Source organism: Bicyclus anynana, chromosome 8 (genome assembly GCF_947172395.1).
Source record: "Bicyclus anynana chromosome 8, ilBicAnyn1.1, whole genome shotgun sequence".
NCBI lineage: Eukaryota > Metazoa > Arthropoda > Insecta > Lepidoptera > Nymphalidae > Bicyclus > Bicyclus anynana.
In genome coordinates, this window is record NC_069090.1 from 13038547 (window position 1) to 13060108 (window position 21562).

A 21562-nucleotide genomic window follows, 5' to 3' on the forward strand; every position below is an offset into this window, starting at 1 on the left:
AAGTTTTATTTTATATCCAACAAAAAAAAACGAGATATCAAACGCATGAGACGTATACCGAGAAAAAATACTGCTGTACGTGCTATCATAAAACGGTCCTCATGAGGATCTTGAAATAGTATATCATGACCATATTACAAATATAACAATAAGAAAAATGTTAATGTATCTACAAGTAGCGAAGGGTGAAATTTGGATACGTAATCCGATCGTGTGTTTTTTGCGCGCAGGCGTTTATTGTAAAGATTGTAGAAATGCTCTGGTAATATTATACAGGGTTCTGAGGAGTATTTCCCATAACTTCAAGGTGTTGACTAATATTTTTTTTACTAAAAAATAAAAACTTTTTATGTTTTCATACAAAGTAATTCAAACAATTCCGACTATCCATGTAACATCAGCCTTTGAGTATCTATTTTTGCATTTTAAAATTTTAAAGTTTGGCTACGTCATAATTTTATAAATGCGTTTATGGGACACATTAAAAGATCTATTTACAAAAGAAACATTATTTACTATAATATTTTTAATTAATTTTTGGTAATGAACATAACTCCAGAATTATGGAAAATACTCCCTAGCAGCCTGTATATATATCTCGAGCATATAAAATAAACTATAATTATGAATATGTACATGTATGTATGGATTTTTAAAAGGTAAACCGCTAGGAATCGTATTGTTTAGATACCTCGCTGCTGATACCTATTATCTATGCAAAGTACACGAGGCGGATACCTAATTACGTGTAGGTTTGTGAACTTCAGAAGTGATAAATTTACGCCTAAGATAGAATGAAAAACATTGACATTAGATTATAAAAACTGGCCTAGTGCGTGTCGGGCCACGCTCTGTGTAGGGTTCCGTAGAATAAATTAGTACTTTAAACTAATGCACAAAAACCGAAAGTGATACTCCACACTATAAGATAAGACGAGAAAAATTAATCCTCGCTTTATAGTAGTGAAAGAACCCAAAAAAATGTCTTTTTTTTTTAATTTTCTTTCTACCACTTTATAGACGTATTTAATAAACAGGGTGTGCTGTAAATAGTACGACATACTCTACAGGGTAATAGTGTAATATTTACCCAACTGCAAGAAGGGTTATGGTTTTTGCGCATATCTTGTATGTATGTAATATTCTTTATTACCTCATATCTTCCAAACCGCTGAACGGATTTAAGTAATTAAGATATCGTTAGATCTGCCTTAATAACCCAAGTTTTTTAGATAGGTAAAATTAAAAAAACAACTCGACGAATTTGAGACGCTATAAACTCGACGTGAAAAAAAATATTATTGCAATATGGGTATCAAATTCAAGGGCTCTATCTAGGAAGAATTATGATCTAAAAGTATGAAATTGGGGGCTTTTTAAAAGTAATAAATAATATTATTCGATTTATTGTTTTACTATTTTTAATTTATAAAATTTCATTAATTATTATTAATTATTATTCTCTGTTGGCCTGCATAGCTATTTCTCTAAGTTTAATTCTACGAATTTTTCCCGATGACGTATAGGGTAAACAGTCGAGAAACAGTACACCTCCTCGGAGCTTCTTGTTTTCCGATAGCTTACCTGAAAAATATTAAGTTATGAATATTTTGATTGACAAAACTACATAAACTATTGAATAATCATCTCACTTGCTACTAGATCCTTTATCTCCTGTGCAGTGACGTCATAGCCTTTGCGTCTCACAACACAAGCCGCTGGCACTTCGCCAACAACAGGCGCGTCTATGCCGACTACACACACTTCGGCTACTGCTGGGTGTTCGCGTATTACTTCTTCTATTTCTATGGGATATATCTGTGAGGTAAAAAGGATAAATTTAAAAACGGTGATACATAAGTTAAAGTAGTTAAGAAATTTTTAAAAACCCTCGAAGGTCATGAAATTATTAATAACACTCCCGATCACGTGATGAATATTCTCTTTCAGTGTACTTTCATTTGAGTCTCCACTCGAGTATATTTGCAGACACTCGGTAATCTTTCCCCACTTTCAAGCCCCAGAACTTTTAAACAGCTTAACCGATTTTCATCAAACATATCTAAGAATACTCCCCCGTAAGTCACCTTTCATACAAAAAAGAAACTAAATTGAATTCGCTTCATCCGGGAACTATAGTTCCACAGACAGACAGACAGATAGACAGACAAACACATCAAACTTATAACACCCTTCTTTTTGCGTCAGGGGTTAAAAATTAAGACACATTCTATAAATTATATTTTATCTGATACTAGCAGAACCTCGCGGTTTCAGGTGTCCCCTTTGCCGTAGAAATACGAAGATAAAATATAGCCTATGTGAGTTCCTAATAATGTAGCTATCTAACGGAGTAAGAGTTTTGCAAATAGGTCTAGTAGTTTTTAAGTTTACTCGTTACATACAAAAAATACAAATATTTCCTCTAAATACTAGTGTAGATTGTAATGCAGCTAGAGATTTTTAGATTTACGTATGGTTAAAAAAATACACTGCCGAATTATAAATAATTTTTTATGGCAAATTACTTACGTTCAAATTTAATCTAATCTAATGTTTCTAAATAATCTATATAATGCTATAGTTTTATAATCTACGATTTCAGACTTAGTAACATTTGTTCATGATCGTATGGTGATTTTTTCTCATTAATTCGTAATGAATTTACTCACGTGTATGCCTCGATACTTTATCAGTGTCTTGATACGATCGACATAGAAGTAATTATTGTCCTTGTCTCGGTATAACAGGTCTCCTGTTTTATAAAAACCATCTTCCGTGAAACAGTTTGCTGTTTCCTCCGGATCGTTGTAGTATCCCTGTAATATTTTTATTAATCATCATCATTCTCATCATCATCATCATTATCAACCCATATTATATATACTGTTGAGGGAGAGTCTCATCTCAGAATGAGAGGGGTTAGGCTAATAGTACACCAAGCTGGCCCAATGCGGATTGGCAGACTTCACACACGTAGAGAATTAAGAAAATTCTCAGGTATGCAGGTTTCCTCACGATGTTTTTCCTTCACCGTATAAGATATGTATAACTGAAAAGTTTGAGATGCATGCCCCGGACCGGATTCGAACCTACGCCCTCCGAATCGAAGTCAGAGGTCATATTCATTGGGCTATCAGTCAATTACCTACTAAAAAAACATCACAAGCCGTTACAGCCAATTTATGATATAAAACTCGACAATTAAGGTAAATATTAAAACGGCTAATTGTTTGTATGTTACTCACCGAAAAGCATTTTGTATGTTACTCACCGAAAAGCATTTTGTATGTTACTCACCGAAAAGCATTTTGTATGATACTCACCGAAAAGCATTTTGTATGTTACTCACCGAAAAGCATTTTGTATGTTACTCACCGAAAAGCATTTTGTATGTTACTCACCGAAAAGCATTTTGTATGTTACTCACCGAAAAGCATTTTGTATGTTATTCACCGAAAAGCATTTTGTATGTTACTCACCGAAAAGCATTTTGTATGTTACTCACCGAAAAACCAGGCCCTTTCACATAAATTTCACCCGTCACGTTTGCTTCCGTTATCTCCACACCAGTGTCTGGATCGACCAACTGAAATGCATACAGGAAAAGTTTTTAGCATCATATTAATATATTTTTTATATAAATGCTATAATAAGTTTCATAACGTCTAAACAATTATTGCAAAAGAATTATCAATGCGTTCTGACTCCATAAATAACTTACAGTTGGCATTTTTTATTAAAAAGTAAAAGGTAAAGCAACTGTTTAAGACAAACTATAGTTAAGTCATCATCATTAACAACCCATATGCGAATCACTGTGGAGCACGAGTCTCCACTCAGAATGAAAGGGGTTAGGCACCACGCTAGCCCAACGCGAATTAGCAGATATAGAGAATCAAGAAAAAACTCAGGTAGTTTCCTTAAGATATTTTTTCTTCACCGCTTAAGACACGTAAAGTTTCTTAAAGTATAACTAAAAAGTTTTAGGTGCATGTCCCGGACTGGATTCGAACCTTCGAATCGAAATCAGAGGTCATGTCCACTGGGCTATCACGGACTCATAAGGGTAACAAACTTAGGATTAGTTTGGAACATGTAATACGAAGTACCGACATAGCTCAACGAGTTGCGAAGCTGAAGTAGCAATGGGCGGGCACATAGTTCGAAGAGCCGATGGACGTTGGGGTCCCAAAGTGCTGGAACGGTGACCCCGCACCAGTAAGCGCAGTGTTGGTCGACCTCCCACCAGATGGACTGACGACATCAAGCGAGTCGCAGGTATTCGCTGAATGCAGGTGGCTCAGTACCGTGATGTTTGGAAGTCCCTACAAAAGACCTATGTCCTGCAGTGACGTCCATCGGCTGACATGATGATGATGATGATGAATACGAAGTACAAGAATAAACTATACCTACCTTTACATCGAACATATCCATCGGCACTCCACAACTGCCTTGGGAACTCAATGGACTTGGACCCAAAACGTGACCAATCATTTCTGTTTGACCATACAACTCCACAAGCAGACAATCTTTGGCAAGAAGTTTCTGAAAAACCAATCACTTTCACTGATTGACATGAACGTAGCAACGGCCGCCAATGATAATTTTATGCTATGCTCGTAGATATGTTACGTCCTTACAAAATTAACGCAAAAAGTGATCCGAATTTAGCCAAATCACTGAGCGCACACATGCACAATTTTGTCCTTAATCTATATCTATACTAATATTATAAAGAGGTAAAGTTTGTAAGTTTGTCACATTTTTTAAATGGGGTAAACTTCGGAACTACTGGTCCGATTTCAAAAATTCTTTCACCAGTAGAATGCTACATTATCGGGAAGTGCTATTTTATATTAGTATGATATATATTCGCCGAGTTAACACAGTTTTTGTCATACAGGTCGAACCGAAAATCCTCTTAAGCAGACTTATTCGCATGCGCTGCCTTAACCATTGTGTAAAATTGAAATTAATGTATGGAGGCTTTATGTATCTTTAAAAGTTCTACAAAAAAGTCCGCGACACCATATATCTATCTTCTATATATTAGCAGATATAGTACCTCTGGTGTTTTAAAAATTATAAATTTTATATACTTAGGTTTGCGCCATTATTTATGCTACTTAACTTAAATCCTTATCAAAATAAATTATTTAATAATCACAAGGATATTATGGAGATAAGATTTGCCCTTTATAGTATGTTAATTAGATAAATAGTTTCGGAGATAATACACAATTTCTAAAATACGCAGAAATTCCGCTACATGACGCCCCGCGCTTTCAATTACGTAGTTCCCGTTCCTGTGTGAATATGGGAATCAAACATAGCCTATGACACTTGCAAATAACGTAGCTTTCTATTGGTAAAACAATCTTTCAAATCGGTCCAATAGATCCAAAGATTATAATTTTAGCATAGAAGTCTCTATTTTCCTTTGTCATCGCACCACGCTCATAGGGCTGGACCGATTTTGCTAAGGGTAGGGGTAAGGTAGGGAAGGTATAGGGTAGGGTAGGGTGGGGTACAGGTAGGGTAGGGGTTGTATAAGGGTAGGGTAGGGGTAAAGGTAGGGTAGGGGCAGGGTAGGGGAGTGTATGCCTAGGTTAGGGGTAGGGTAGGAGTAGGGGTAGGGAAATAAATAATACCCCTATCCTAGGGGTAGGGAAAGGGAAGATTACGGGTAGGGTAGGGTACGGGTAGGGTAGGGGTAGGATACAGTTAGGGTACGGGTAGGGTAGGAGTAGGGTATAGGTAGGAGATCGATACTGAAGCCTATTTTCTATTTTTTGTCTGTCTGTTTGCCTTTATTTTGACCGGGCATCACGCTGAAACTACAGAATGAATTCAAATGATACTTAAGACGATTTGAGACCATAATACGTAGAAGGATAATAGGATACTTTTTGTCGCGAAAACAAAACTCAGAAATGGGTGAAGTAGGGGTAGAAAGTTTGTACGGAAAGTCCTTAATTTTTCTAGGTACATTTGTAAATGTAAAATGATAAGTGGACTATTTATTAGGTATAAGTTATAAAACTTGCAAAATAGAATGTGAAATAGGGTTTGAAAGTTGACATCGAATTTTACGCGGACGAAGTCGCGGGCGTCCGCTAGTTCCATTATATATGTCGCCGGGGAAGCTTGGCTCACTGAGGGCTCTATGGCCTCAGACCTAATAGTTGTCATGTTTGCTCTGTGGTTATTTCGAATCGACTTGTTATCTAGTGGTCTGATCATTTTGCAGTCAAAATACTGTTCCGTTTTGATTTGATTAATAATTGGTCTCTCAAGTAATGATGACAGTTGACAGCAGTAGAAAAGAAACTCTTTAGGTTCTGTGTTGAGATTTTGCTGTCGTAATGGTCAGCAAAATCTACGTTAATTAATTTAATAAATTTAGAATCAAGTTTTCATGTAATTAGGTTTTGATTATTTACTCTTTAAGTAATTAAGATTGTAAAACGTTACCACCATAACGAACGTGGCGGCGATCGACCAATAGGAAATGATCACGTAACTCTCATCCAATAGCATCGCGTCACAAATGGCGCGTACGCGTGTACCGCCACTGTGTATTCACTCTAGTGAGGCATCCTGCCTCCGTCTGTCTCCGTAGTCTGTTGATTTAGTAATTCAGTTCTAATCGCGCTTTTAAGATGGAATAGTCGTCTTCTATTTGTTAAGTATAGTGAAATAGTGAAGTGTTAAGTAGTGTTATTAAGAAAAGGAAAGTGATTAGTGACTTGGGCTATTAATTGGTTCAATTCTTTGTTGAGCAGCTTGAGGCGTCATGCTGCTTGTCGCGTTAGTGATTTTGTTCGATAATGTTTCGTGATGAAGTAATATTGTAATAAGATAATAATAAGTATTGATCTTAAATTGTTTACTGTGGGCATGGAGAGCACGTCGGGCAGGGTTGGTGAGTGTTTACTAGTATTAAAAGGCGCCTTTAAACCACACCCAATGGTCACAAGTCCTGGGACTTGCTCGATGTACTTCCTCTACCACAACTACCAGGGTAAAATAGTAAAATTAAGAGTAGTATTGTGTAAGCGATTAGTGAGGTTAAGCATAGCATACCTATTGTAATTGGCAGAGCCGATGACCAAGGTTAGGTCAGCGGTTCTGTCCATATTTTTATTAATGACTCTACGATTTTTACGACATCAGAAGTGGTATCGCTCCAGCGATCCCTTTCTGCCGGTCAATCTGTACCAAATCCTGACATTAACAATGAAAGTGCAACTTAATTTGAAATTTGTGAAATCCCTGATGAAATTAATTTTATTTGATAACTACCCTCAGTTTTTCTTGTGGTAACTAAGTTGGACTTAAAACCGTAAAATAGTTTTGACAATTTAATATTGATGCGTCATTGAGTTGAATCGGCAATGGTTGCCGTGATGCCCGTGTCGCCATATCGCATCCAAATAAATAATGTAATAACGTAAAAGACAAAGAGAAAAATAAAAAAGAAAAAGAAAAAAAAAAAAAAAATTTGAGAAATGTTCATTACGCTGCAATCTGTATTACTTTTAAGATTTATCGTTTGCAAACGTTATGCGTTTGCGAGTTGAGTACTTTTAGTTAAAAACCGCGATGGTTTGAGCCGAGTGTGCGAATCTTTTACCGATAATTTCAAAATAGATATTGCGTTTACGTGGCGTACGGCATTGTCCTTAGTTAGATTGCGTCTCTTACTTTTCATTTAATTCAGATTGTATCAAGGGTTTACTTTAAGAACTTGTCCGACTCTTTACATCCCCAAAATAAATTATTGATGATGGAAGACAATTCCTCAGAATCTTCCAAGAGTTATTGTGACAGGCATTGCAACGAACTACACATAGTGACTCCAGGTAACGAAATACTATCTTTGGTTATTTGCAATGCTCTTTTTACTGTGAAGTACATACAATCTTTGGTATAGCTTCGTTAACACTTCTTGTATGTAGTCAAAATTGTGTAGTACCTAAACTTCTTAGTCTAGTTGACTTTGACAGTAGGGTCATCGATATAGAAGCCCTGCATGTTTACATCCAAAGTAGAATGGCCGAGGCGGTTGTAGAAAAAAAACCACTATTAGTAAGTAGACTACTTGGTTTTAATTAAAAACAACCAAACGTCGCTTCACCTTTGTTTAGCAATCCTTATAGTGAAGTACACAGAGTGCTCAAGAGCGGTATCTGGTCGTCATTGGAGGCCTTGCAGGGTCACAGATAACCAATTGAGGCCACCTGCTCGCCCTGGTGATCTTCAGGCGGCCGTGTCGCCTCTGGTATCAACGGTGTCAAACGTCTAACGCCACTACAGCCGCGCAGCCCGCTACTACTTCTGCAGTCGTTGCAGCCTGCGGCTATTGCGACCGCTGGAGCTGGCGTGCTGCCTGTGTCGTCTACTACATTGACCACTGCGTGGACAATTTATTCCCGGTGAATATAGTTTCAATTATTTTAACATTTACACAAACATCATCACAAACACTTTAAAAGAAAGAGTAATTAGAATATTTATAATTTTACTTATTGACGGCGTGGAGTCGTTTATAACTAATAAAAGATGCCATGTGGCACTCAAAAGATGTCGTTGGCGTATGGAGCCGCCCAGCGACGACCAAAAGATGCCATGTGGCACTCAAAATATGTCGTTGGCGTATGGAGCCGACCAGCGACCACCAAAAGATGTCGTTGGCCTGAGGTGCCTTGTATAACGACCAACCTTGTCTATCCCCTGTGGACCACGGCGCTAGATAACCGCTTAGCACCACAGCATCGACCTTCCCAAACTCCCCTAGAGCCTTCTACGTGGATCTATCTCACCTGATTCCCTACCTATACTACACACCACGTTATAACTGTATTCATATGAAAATTATGAGCAGTGTCTACGTGTACACTTAAAACACAACATACTCACTTATTTTATAATTATAATATTTATCTGTTGTCGCGTGGAGCGAGCAGTGTCAATATAAATTATTATTATCTGTTGTCGCGTGGAGCGAGCAGTGTACATATGAATCATTAGCTGTTGTCGCGTGTAGCAAGCAGTGTCAATATGAAATAAACTTATGAATATTCTCTTTCTCAACATTCATAGCAAGTTTGTGTTGTCACACGTCTTATAGTTCAGCCTTGTCACGTTCAGCCAAGATAACTAAACGTTTTAATTTTAGATACTGAAGTTAAGCCTTGTTTAAGGTAACTAACTATTCAAAAACACAAGTTTCTAGATTCAAACAAAGCCTAGGTTAATTGTGAAAGTATCTAGCTTCAGAATTTTTTTTTTTTATTTACAGAAAAGAACTGGAGGCGCTGCAGAGCACGCACCGCACGTCAGTATGGCCGTGTCGCCGGGGAAGCTTGGCTCACTGAGGGCTCTATGGCCTCAGACCTAATAGTTGTCATGTTTGCTCTGTGGTTATTTCGAATCGACTTGTTATCTAGTGGTCTGATCATTTTGCAGTCAAAATACTGTTCCGTTTTGATTTGATTAATAATTGGTCTCTCAAGTAATGATGACAGTTGACAGCAGTAGAAAAGAAACTCTTTAGGTTCTGTATTGAGATTTTGCTGTCGTAATGGTCAGCAAAATCTACGTTAATTAATTTAATAAATTTAGAATCAAGTTTTCATGTAATTAGGTTTTGATTATTTACTCTTTAAGTAATTAAGATTGTAAAACGTTACCACCATAACGAACGTGGCGGCGATCGACCAATAGGAAATGATCACGTAACTCTCATCCAATAGCATCGCGTCACAAATGGCGCGTACGCGTGTACCGCCACTGTGTATTCACTCTAGTGAGGCATCCTGCCTCCGTCTGTCTCCGTAGTCTGTTGATTTAGTAATTCAGTTCTAATCGCGCTTTTAAGATGGAATAGTCGTCTTCTATTTGTTAAGTATAGTGAAATAGTGAAGTGTTAAGTAGTGTTATTAAGAAAAGGAAAGTGATTAGTGACTTGGGCTATTAATTGGTTCAATTCTTTGTTGAGCAGCTTGAGGCGTCATGCTGCTTGTCGCGTTAGTGATTTTGTTCGATAATGTTTCGTGATGAAGTAATTATTGATCTTAAATTGTTTACTGTGGGCATGGAGAGCACGTCGGGCAGGGTTGGTGAGTGTTTACTAGTATTAAAAGGCGCCTTTAAACCACACCCAATGGTCACAAGTCCTGGGACTTGCTCGATGTACTTCCTCTACCACAACTACCAGGGTAAAATAGTAAAATTAAGAGTAGTATTGTGTAAGCGATTAGTGAGGTTAAGCATAGCATACCTATTGTAATTGGCAGAGCCGATGACCAAGGTTAGGTCAGCGGTTCTGTCCATATTTTTATTAATGACTCTACGATTTTTACGACATATAGTTTTTACACTTTCTGAACACACAACACGACGTTGTAGACGATATTTAGGTATTATTTATTTAATTTATGTTGCGATCGAAGATGAAAGCGGGCTAACTTGTTAGGAAGTTGATGAAAATCCACAGTAATTTCGATTTCTACACGAAATCGTACCGGAACGCTAAATCGCTTGGCGGTACGTCTTTGTCGGTAGGGTGGTAACTAGCCACGTTACTGAAGCCTCCCACCAGTTAGACCTGGATCTAATAAGAAAACTCAATCGACCCAGCCGGGTATCAAACGCAGGACCTCCGTCTTGTAAATCCACCGCGCATACCACTGAGCCACGGAGGTCGTCAAAAACCTGACCAAAGCCAAACCAGTCCAAACTCCATGATTCCCTACAACTATCTACATAATTCCTTACCGTACTTACGGTAATAGCATGGGCTGACAAACTTTTAGTTCTGGATTATTAAGTAGGTCTTGCTGTTGCAGGGTTTTATTCTATAACTGCTGAAACTGAGCATTATTGTTGCGAAAAAACCTTATTTGTTTGTGAGAGAGAGTGGCCGTCAATGATATTTTATACTAGAGATGGGGCATCAACGCATCAAAACTGAGGCGGACAAATGTGGAAAATTTACTTAATTTGATTTGGTCGCTTATTTAACAACGAACGTTATTTAAAGAATAAAAGTTTTGTTTAGAAAGGCCACAAAGCTGAATGTTTGATGACTGATATCCTGTTAAAAAATATCGAAATATAAGTCAAACTTGGTTAAACCAACAATTATGTATAGAAATGGAGAAATACCTTGAATTCTTGACGTACATCTTCAAAAAGCTTAGCCCCTGTAATAGTGATCATTTGAAAGGAGGTCATATCGACGTCTTCCTTCCGAGCTTTCAAAGATGCTATAAGTGCAGGGTTGAAAAGTGCTGAGTGTGGCTGTAATAAAAAAGGAACATAAATTGTATTGTATATCAGAATATGATTTGACTTTATACTATATATTTTAACCATTTAATGACAAAGTACCGACACAAATATTTTTTTTTGTGTACAAAAAAAAGATATAAAAAGTAGCGTAGTAAATAATGTGCATGACTTATAAAGTAACTATCTAAAATGTAACCGCTTGTCAACGCTCCACCGCATTTTTTAGTATTTCGTAAAGCTCATAAAACTCATTGTCAACAAAAATCATTATAGCAAACACACCGGCTAGTAATTTTGATAAGTTAGCAATAAATTAATTGTGATTACGAATCACGTGACTTAATGGGGATGATGACTAGGTTTGAATATATTGATTTTTATGATACATTGGGGTAAATAAGGTCAATGTTAACTAATTTATACATAAAAAGCAAAGATTGTCTGGATATTTGCAAAATAAATGAGATTATAAAATTTCAAAATCTATTAAAAATATTTTATCGTAATTCGATGAAAATTCATACAGTTTTAGCTTTCTTACATTAAATGTGGCATTTTTTAATATATGAAATATAAACATAAACGCACAAATAACAAAGGTATTAGTAGTTTTGTTTGAACGCACATACAAATCTAACGATCATTACATTACTTAAGACGTCATTAGTTCGTGCCATTTTGTATGGGGCGTTTTTCAGGGATCCGCGGCAGCGCCGCAAATCTGACTCTTTAAATCCCTGTAGCTCCGAAAGTAATGATCGCAGATACCCTGTTACTTTTACAAAATTTCTTTACTATTAGCATACTCTTAATTTATATACAATTTAAAAAACTGTCATCATCCCTATTACCCACAATAGCTAGTTGGTTTTCTTGTTACTCAAAGTTAAGTTGGGCAGAACAGCCGAGCTTCACGCAATCTGGCCTATCCCTAGAGTTTCCTTGTAAAGTGCAAAGCCAAGATCGCGAAGGGCTCCTGACTGAAGCAAGCCTACGAGGTCCTATTATTTTCTGAGATGATAAGGCAGATAGCGGACACTTTGCAGTACGCACCGGAATAGGCACTGCACCAGCGCAGGATAACGAGCCCATAGTCTGCCTCAACAACGAAAGAAGTTGGAAAAAGACGTACCCGGACATAGAGGCAATGCCCCGAAGTCCGTATCCCCGCCCGACCACATCGGGAGGAGAAGACCCACAAATCAACCCAGAAACCAAGTTTAAAATTTTGTTGGACTACTCATGCGTATTCTGTTATTTTGTAAAAAAAATGGTTTAATGTTATTATTATTAAGTAGAAAATATTATTAGCTTCACTTGTAACTATGTATGTAAGAAAATCTTTTTGACGTTGGAATCTTAATTTGATCCACTTTCAATTAAGATGAAATTTTGCACACGCTTTGAGTTCTGATGACAATATACGACTAGCTAAGAAATGTCATTACAAATCCAATTTGACAGCCGCCCCAAGACGGTGTACTGGCTGTTTGAAATTCACCCCCATGATATGGATATCAAATGAAAGGGTTTGCTATCAGGAATACGAAAAAAATAGCCACGTGAAAAAATCCAATATGGAGGACGACTAAGATGGCGGACAGGCTGTTTGAAATGCACCCCCATGATATGGATATCAAATGAAAGGGTTTGCTGTCAAGAATACGAAAAAAATAGCCACGAGACTTAAATCCAATATGGAGGACGTCCAAGATGGCGGACAAGCTATTTGAAATGCACCCCCATGATATGGATATCAAACGAAAGGATTTGCTGTCAGGAATACGAAAAACTCCATTTGTAATTTTTAGTGCGTGCTAAAATCGTGTTTTTTAGTTTTTTTATTAGATTTATAAGCCTTAATACGAACATTTTATATTACTTACTCTGTATTTATTAATTATATCTATAACGTGGTCCACGTTATAGATGTAATTATCAAATTTGGATGTTAGTATTAATGTCCCTCCCGTAGCCGCCGAGGTAGTCGAAGCAAAGTAGAATGATATCCAATGATTTGGTGACAGGAGCAATAACCTTATGATGATTCTGTAACATACATCCAAGCTCAAGTCAACGATTCATCGTTATCAACCCATATTCGGTTCACTTCTGAAAGAAGAGGGGTTAGAACAATAGTCCACCACGCTGGCCCAATGCGGATAGGCAGACTTCACACACGCAGAGAATTAAGAAAATTCTCGGGTATGCAGGTTTCCTCACGATGTATTCCTTCACCGTTTGAAAAACGTGATATTTAATTTCTGAACATGCACACAACTGAAAAGTTGGAGGTGCATGCCCCGGGCCGGATTCGAACCCACACCCTCCGGAATCTGAGGCAGAAGTCATATAACGCGATTACCTACTAAAATAACCATTACAAGCCGTTACAGCCAATTTATGAAATAAAACTCGACAATTAAGTTAAATAATAAAACGGCTAACGAATATACTTTAAAAGGTGAAGGTGAGACCCGTGAAGGTGACCTTCAAGACAAAACAAGACCGTCGTAAACAGCTATTTTGCCCCAAAACGTCTAGTCTTTAGATATCTGATTACATGAGACAATGCTGTGACATTTAGTTACTAATACAAAAATAATAATTGAAATGTTCTTACGAATCATCTTGGTTTTTAGTCACCAGTTCGTCTTTTAGCAGCATGGATTTATTTTTCAGGGCTGCAATCTTTAACTTTCCCGAAGTACCACTAGTACATATAAGATAGGGACATATTTTTTCTATGTCGTACTCTGCCACTCTGTAATACATAAATAAAAAATTGTAAAAAAAAAATGAACCGACTTCAAAAACATAAAACATACTGACTAAACTAAAAAGCGAAAAATAACATCATACAAAGTTCTATCTATCATATTATGTTCTAACTGATGATCAGTTTACCTGAGAAACCCCTACGATTTTTGAAAGTTCCCCTCGATTTCTCCAGGATCCCATCATCAGATCCTGTAATGGTGACAATGGGACCACCTCAGGGGTATACCCTTTCAAACAAAAAAAAAATTATTCAAATCAGTCCAGGCGTCTTCGAGTAATCAGGTAACATACATACAAAAAAAAAACATACAGACGAATTGAGAACCTCCTCCTTTTTTTGAAGTCGGTTAAAAACAACATGCGTAACAGTATATAAAATAACTTGTTAAAACAATAATTTAAAAAAAATTGAGATATCCTATCGTGATAGATATATAGTGTTCTATTACCGTTATCTATACGAGTATCTATACTTGTAATAAAACTGGTCGAATTCTATACATTTATTCGCAATTTGAGATTTTACTTAAACCATTTGTAACGCCAAACGTTACCCTGGCATTACGGACGCCAGCGCCACCTAGAATCTATACTTATAATATGAATTTTGTACATTGAAGATATTTTGTATTTTTTCTTGTTGGGGTGCATTATACATAAAATACTGAAACTAAAAATATTTTTGTCTGTCTATCTGTCCGTGTATTTTGTTATTCAGGCATCACGCTGAAACTACTGGATTATTACTGCTTCGATTTGAAAAATTCTTTCAGTGTTAGTTAGCCCATTTATCGAGCAAGGCTATAGGCTACATATTATCTTCGTATTCCCACGGGAACGGGAACCACGTGGGTGAAACCGCGCGGCGTCGGCTAGTAATCTATAAAACAACCGAATTAAATATAGTACTTACTTGAAATCTTCTTTCGGTTCCGACGACTCATACATTTGTAAAAATTTTGACATATGATGATCTCCTTCGTCGAAAGTCACTAATTTAACATCCAAATTGAGACTCGCTGCTGCTTTCGCAAAAGTATCGTAGGATTCATTTTGGCAAAATACTATTTTTGGTTTCGTTAAGTTAAAAAGAGTACGCACTTCGTCTGAAAATATAGACACAAATTACTTGTCTCAAAAAAAGGTTGAAAATTTAATTAATTACATTACATCCCATAAACAGTAGCGGATTTACAAATTTGCCGCCAATAGGCTGTCCAATTTCTGCCGCCCCTACTATTCCTCGTTACCAGTGTTAGCGACGCAAATGTTAATAATTATGTAATCTGTGCCTTACAATAAAGGGCCGAAAACGGAACGTCTGTGGTGTCATAAATAATGTGACTTTGACAGCCTTTTTAATAAAATCAACGACTTTTACGCCAAGTGCCTAAGCGTCACCATATACGTTCCCGTTTTAAGCCGTTTTTAACTAGTAAACCTGTGTTTTATTAAGCCTGGCCCTTACAAATTGGTCTTCGAGTCGGATCATTGTGGTATGTTCCATACTCCACCGCCAATTATGGTGAACCGATGGAGCTCTGTTGAAAAACAGCAGCTAACGGAGCAGAAGCAGATCCAGCGAGCTGCAAGGGCAGCACTAACAGGTAACCAGGCACTCATGTCAGAGGAAGGAACAAAACGACTTCTAGACCAGCTAGAAGCATGCACCAGTGGCAAAGTCACTAGCAGCCACTCAGTGGCACCGGATGGAGCTTCTACGCACAGGAGGACAAGTAGGTCTAGAAAGCTAAGCGCAGCAGCCTACCTTGTGAAGAAAACACAGCTGGAACTAGCGGCAGCGGAAGCAAAAGCCCGCATTGATATGCAACTAATTGAGAAAAGGTTGCAAGCTGATATTGCGGCACTAGAAAAAGAAAAAGCTATCAAAGGAGCATAAGGTGCGTACTTTTAAGGATAGTGTAGGTAGTTGGTTGCAGCCTAGGCAACACAAACAGTCAGCGCAGCTCGACCAGCATTATGGTTTACGTTTAGGCGAGCTGTGCACGCCCGCCGCTACAGACGGTGGCACTGATGGGACTGTTCGAGTGTTGACTAGTGCACTTAATGGTACAGGCAACTCCAACCACAACGCATCCGACGCTAAGCTTAGCAATATCAGCACCAAGGAAAACCTACCTGCATACACGGGCAGCACCAAAGTCCAGTACATAGGTGACACTGAAGAACACCTAAAAATCATGAAAGTTACTCATTCTACATCGGCCGTGTTGTCTAAGTTACCGACGAAAGACTACATTACGAGTAGTAATAACGATAAATATCCCACAAAGGTCGTAAGTAAATATTATAACACTATGATGTTACAAAATGAGCGCTTATTAACAACAACACACTTATTAAGCACTTGCTCGGCACCAGTATGTAGCAAAAATAACCATTGCACTAAGGATCAATGCCTGTTATTCGATTACAAGACAAAGAAAACAGAAAATTACACAGGTAGAACAAAACCGAGCACCGAAACAATACATGTAAGTCACAACAAACAGTTTAATCTATCAAAAACTAATATTATAAGCGTTAAAATACACAGGCCGACGGGAACAGAGACAACAGCCGCTTCACTTAGTAATGATGAGAAAACTGTTTTGCTAAATTGCTCGCACCTCGCCGAACGAGTGGAATTACGCGGACATAGAAACATCACAGATGTGCGTTGCTGGACAACAATGCGATCGAATGCTATAACGAAATGGTAAAGCAATTTGAACTTTTTAGTGGAACGACTGACAGATCAAAATCGCATACACAAATGTACTGTATCGATATGCCGGGACGAGAGCGAGATATACCGCGGTCGATTGAGACAGCAAATTATGCACCGACACTTACCGTCCGTGCACTGAACAGCAGCGCGTACGCATTGAGAACGCTTCAATTTAATGTTTTTAGCGACAACGTTATTTTAATGGACAATAAACTTATCGGCACTGATACGTCGCGCGTGGAGATTCTTTTAATACCGTCATACGTACTGGGTTTTAAATGTTTTGTTGACCGTAAAAACGTAAAAATAGGAAAATTTGAAATTATAGTAGGTAAAGAAAAAATACTTCCCCCGACTTACGAAGTACAGCGATTATTACCAATGGATGATCGCATAAAGCCGATGCCTGTAATTTGTAATTTTATAATCATGGATTACGATGCTAAACAAAGCTATGTGCCGTATTGTAGCCTACACTGGGGTGGAGCACAAAATCATCTAATAGCAAAATTTAAAATACAGGGGCCCACAGAGCGGGCACTTATCTTGGTATCAGAGATGGACCTAAAGGAAAATTATGCTCCACTCACCTTAGTACGGAACCAGCTAGCGACAACTGGGGCTGAAAATTTTAATCAGTTTGTTTCAGGTACCTCATTGAATGTTCCACTACGCGAAATGACTTTCGGCTTGGACCACAGTTACCGATCCAGGCATCGCAGGGTGGCATGCCTACTTCTTGCGCTACTACCCTACTACTACAGATTCCAGGCCTTAGGGGGTCAACGAATAAGCATCCACGAGCGACCTCAACGTGGCAAGAGGCGCGAGGACCCGCGCCGTCATCAAGATGGAGCAGTGTGGCGGGCACGGCCGCCTGCTGGTACTGGACGTGAGCGGCACTCCGTCCGCTTCGGTGGCCGACAATACGCGTCGCATATTCCGCCGACTTGGTTAGAGTGCTGACCCAGCACTGGGGTGGAGTGTGTTAGCGACGCAAATGTTAATAATTATGTAATCTGTGCCTTACAATAAAGGGCCGAAAACGGAACGTCTGTGGTGTCATAAATAATGTGACTTTGACAGCCTTTTTAATAAAATCAACGACTTTTACGCCAAGTGCCTAAGCGTCACCATATACGTTCCCGATTTTAAGCCGTTTTAAATAGTAAAACTGTGTTTTTATTAAGCCTGGCCCTTACAACCAGTTAATTTAGTTCGCAATAATAATATTAATTAATTTACATTTATTCCTTTAATGTTTTGATACTGCACAGTACGTACAGGACTAAAATATTAAAATTATGCTTAATTTTTAAAAACAAGTTTTTTCAATGTTTATTGTCAAAGGAGATGGTCAAAAATTGTATGGAGCCCAGGATCACTTTGTACCCTGGCGGAAATTAAAGAATTTTTTTTTAACTATTTTTGATTATACAAATCTACAAATGTACTTCAATTCTTTCGAAATAATATTTATTCTCTCACAAGAAATGCAACACTAATATGGGTTATAATGGCGGATTGATGCAGTAGTCGATTTGACCTGAAATGGACCATCCCTTTTGCCGCCCCCTAAAATCTGCCGCCCTAGACTCCTGCCTACTTAGCGTACTGGTAAATCCGCCACTGCCCATGCATAAACATTTCAAATGGTAAAGATGTCTTTCATGTCTCTGATACTGTTTCGAGAGATACAACCTGCGCTTTTCGACTAGAAGAGTCCATCCATGGCCGAGATCAACAATGACTTTACTGGAGTAGTATCTATAGAGCTGACTTAAAATAGTGCCAAGTGCCGCGTCAGTGCGTGTTCCCTATGCGCTTTATTAGAAGGCTCAAGGTCACTCAGCGGGCGATAGAGCGAGCTATGCTTGGAGTTTCTCCGCGTGATCGAATCAGGAATGAGGAGATCCGCAGACGAACCAAAGTCACTGACACAGCTCAGCGAGTCGCGAAGCTGAAGTAGCAATGGGCAGGCCACATAGTTCGAAGAGCCGATGGACGTAGGGGTCCCAAAGTGCTGGAACTCGAAAGCGCAGTGTTGGTCGACCCCCCACTAGGTGGACCGAGGATATCAAGCAGGTTGCCACTGGATGCTGGCGGCTCGAGATCGTTTTGCTTGGAGGTCTATGCCTAAGTCTATGGTGGACGTCTATCAGCTGATAAGGTAAGGTAAGGCCAATCGCCAACGCCAATGTTACTCAATAAATAACTTTCTCAACTATAACATTAAAAGTAAGATAAGTAATTAAGTATTTACCATATTTAAAATAGGGATCGACGCCAACAATCGGGAAACCATTATATAGAGATGCATGAAACGGTATGTGAATATCCAAATGGTTAGGACCGCTTATAGCGACGACATCTCCCGGGCTCAGACCAAACGCTCTCAGCGCTTGCGCTAATCTGATGGAGCGATTCAATACTGATCCGTAGCTCTCTTCTTCACCTGTCACTGCATCGATCTGAATTTAGAAAAATCTATACTAATATTATGAAGCTCAAGAGTTTGTTTGAACGCGCTAATCTCAGGAACTACGGGTCCAAATAAAAAAAATATTTCAGTGTTAGATAGCCTATTTATTAAGGAAGCCTATAGGCTATATATCATCCCCGTATTTCTAAGGGAACAGGAACCACGCGGCTGAAACCGCGCGGCGTCAGCTGGTGGTAAATAAAGACCAATATAAACACGTTATTCTACAAAACTTAGTCACTTAGATCCTTATGTTATTAAGTTGATTACTAAATAAATAAAAAAACTGTTATTTTAAAAATGTTTGAAGTTAAATTAATACTTTGAAAAACAGAGCGTTTTTCCCTTAAGTGAACGTTATTCCCCCTTCATAGCGTATACCAGATTTTATGGACCACTATTAATAATATCTTTGGGTAGTCACAGATCTATAGCCGTGATAGCCCAGTGGATATGACCTCCGATTCCGGATGGCGTAGGTTCGAATCCAGTCTTGGACATGCCAACTTTTCAGTTGACTGCATTTTAAGAAATTAAATATCATGTGTCTCAAACGGTGAAGGAAAAACATCGTGAGGAAACCTGCATACCTGAGAATTCTCTTAATTCTCTACGTGTGTGTATAGTCTGCCAATCCGCATTGAGCCAGCGTGGTGGACTATTGGCCTAACCCCTCTCATTCTGAGAGGAGACTCGTGCTCAGCAGTGAGCGGAATATGGGTTGATAATGATGATGATGATGAGTCACAATCTAGAGGTCATAAACCCTGCAGCAATATATTCTTTACTTGCATTTCATCGACTTTGCTAACAGTTTCAATGACTGATAACGCAAGTCACCAAAGTTCCTTGACCATGATTTTGAGTGATTTTGTATTTCGCAAATAATCTTGTCATTTCTTTAAGTCATTCAGTCTTCATAGCAAATTCTAAACTCATTTTATGATAACACTAGCTGACACCGCGCGGTTGTACCCGCGTGGTTCCCGTTCCCGTAGAAATACGGGGATGATATATAGGCTTCCTCGATAAATGGGCTATCTAACACTGAAAGAATTTTTCAAATCAGACCAGTAGTTTCTGAGATTAGCACGCTCAAACAAACAAACAAACTCTTTAGCTTTAGTATACATTAAAATAAAATATTTTTAACAAAAAAACTCAACTGACTAATCACAAAAATAAACTAAAAAGTGAAAAATAACATCGTACGTTAAGGCGATGCCAAGCAAGTGGCGTATTAATTAAAGCCGTTTCTGAAAGAGCCACGGGAAAGAACAGTCTAAAAATCCTAAAACTTTATGATTTAAACGGTTAAGTTAATGCATTACTGTGTTGGCACCACCTTCAAAGTGATTAGAAGGTAGCACATACGATGTTTTTTTTCGCTTTTTAGTTTATTTTTGTGATATTGAAGTCAGTTGATTTTTCTTGTTTTAGTGTGTCTTAGCTCCTAGCCCACAGAACGGGCAATTTCATTGTTTTCATTTTAACTCAAAATTATTAAACCGTTGGCTCCATTTAATTCCAATACATAACCAATCATGAAGTATATCTTTCAAACAAAACATAATTTTCAAAATTGTTTACATTTAAAAAAAAATCATATGCATCGAATTGTAATTTATTTCTTTTTTTTTGAAGTCGGTTAAATAAAGTCAACCTGAGATGACACTAACAATATTTTTTATTAAACAAAAAGTAAGCCCCTTACAGCGATCTCATCGAATGTTAAACTCTTCTAACAGAAGTTTAGATCTCTCTCATCTGATAATTTGTCAAACACAAACGAAATCCATTCATTTAATACCCCACGCGGATAAATTGGCTTATCATCGTTTATTCATCCCCTCTTCCACTCCCATAACTAATTAAACGGCTGAATCATCATCATATTTTACCAAAATCATGAATAGATATGAAATATTTTAAAGGAGGAGGGTTAAAAACAAACCTGGAAAATACGATCCTTATACCGTCGCACTCGTTCGAACACTAACTTCCCGTAATTATAGTTAGGCGGTAAAACACTTTGCTCGGTAACACTCATCGTGACAGATGTGACTCTATTCTCGTCTGAATCGCGAATGAATCTACAACTATCAAGGAAAACTTATCGGTATACAAAGTACAGTAATAAAACAGATATTATTAAGATAATTTTATCTAAATACTGAATAACAGCGATAAAAATGTTCAAATGCTAATTTTACTCGTTTGCCGTCTGTGGGTTATTGAACCACGCACCGTTTTAGAATACAATA

At 38.0% G+C, this 21562-nt stretch overlaps 1 protein-coding gene across 1 annotated transcript; it reads right to left on the minus strand.

The window, feature by feature from the left end:
• Window positions 1-1450: 1450 nt before the first annotated feature.
• On the minus strand, window positions 1451-21562 carry LOC112046027 (uncharacterized). The gene is made up of 11 exons (XM_024082472.2): window positions 21253-21562; window positions 19080-19287; window positions 14999-15191; window positions 13928-14068; window positions 13191-13353; window positions 11179-11313; window positions 4420-4551; window positions 3509-3589; window positions 2673-2819; window positions 1653-1818; window positions 1451-1584 (listed from the first exon to the last, which is right to left on the minus strand). Exons 1-11 carry the CDS (start codon window positions 21346-21348, stop codon window positions 1457-1459), a joined length of 1590 nt encoding a protein of 529 aa, XP_023938240.2. The 5' UTR covers window positions 21349-21562; the 3' UTR covers window positions 1451-1456.

Excerpts from the sequence above, each read along its gene's own strand:
- LOC112046027 (XM_024082472.2), bottom strand. The coding sequence starts at position 21,348 with ATGAGTGTTACCGAGCAAAGTGTTTTACCGCCTAACTATAATTACGGG. Across the intron at positions 11,314-13,190 it reads ATATAATTAATAAATACAGA|CCACACTCAGCACTTTTCAA; the intron begins GTAAGTAATATA and ends TTTTTATTACAG. Across the intron at positions 1,585-1,652 it reads GATAAAGGATCTAGTAGCAA|GTAAGCTATCGGAAAACAAG; the intron begins GTGAGATGATTA and ends AATATTTTTCAG.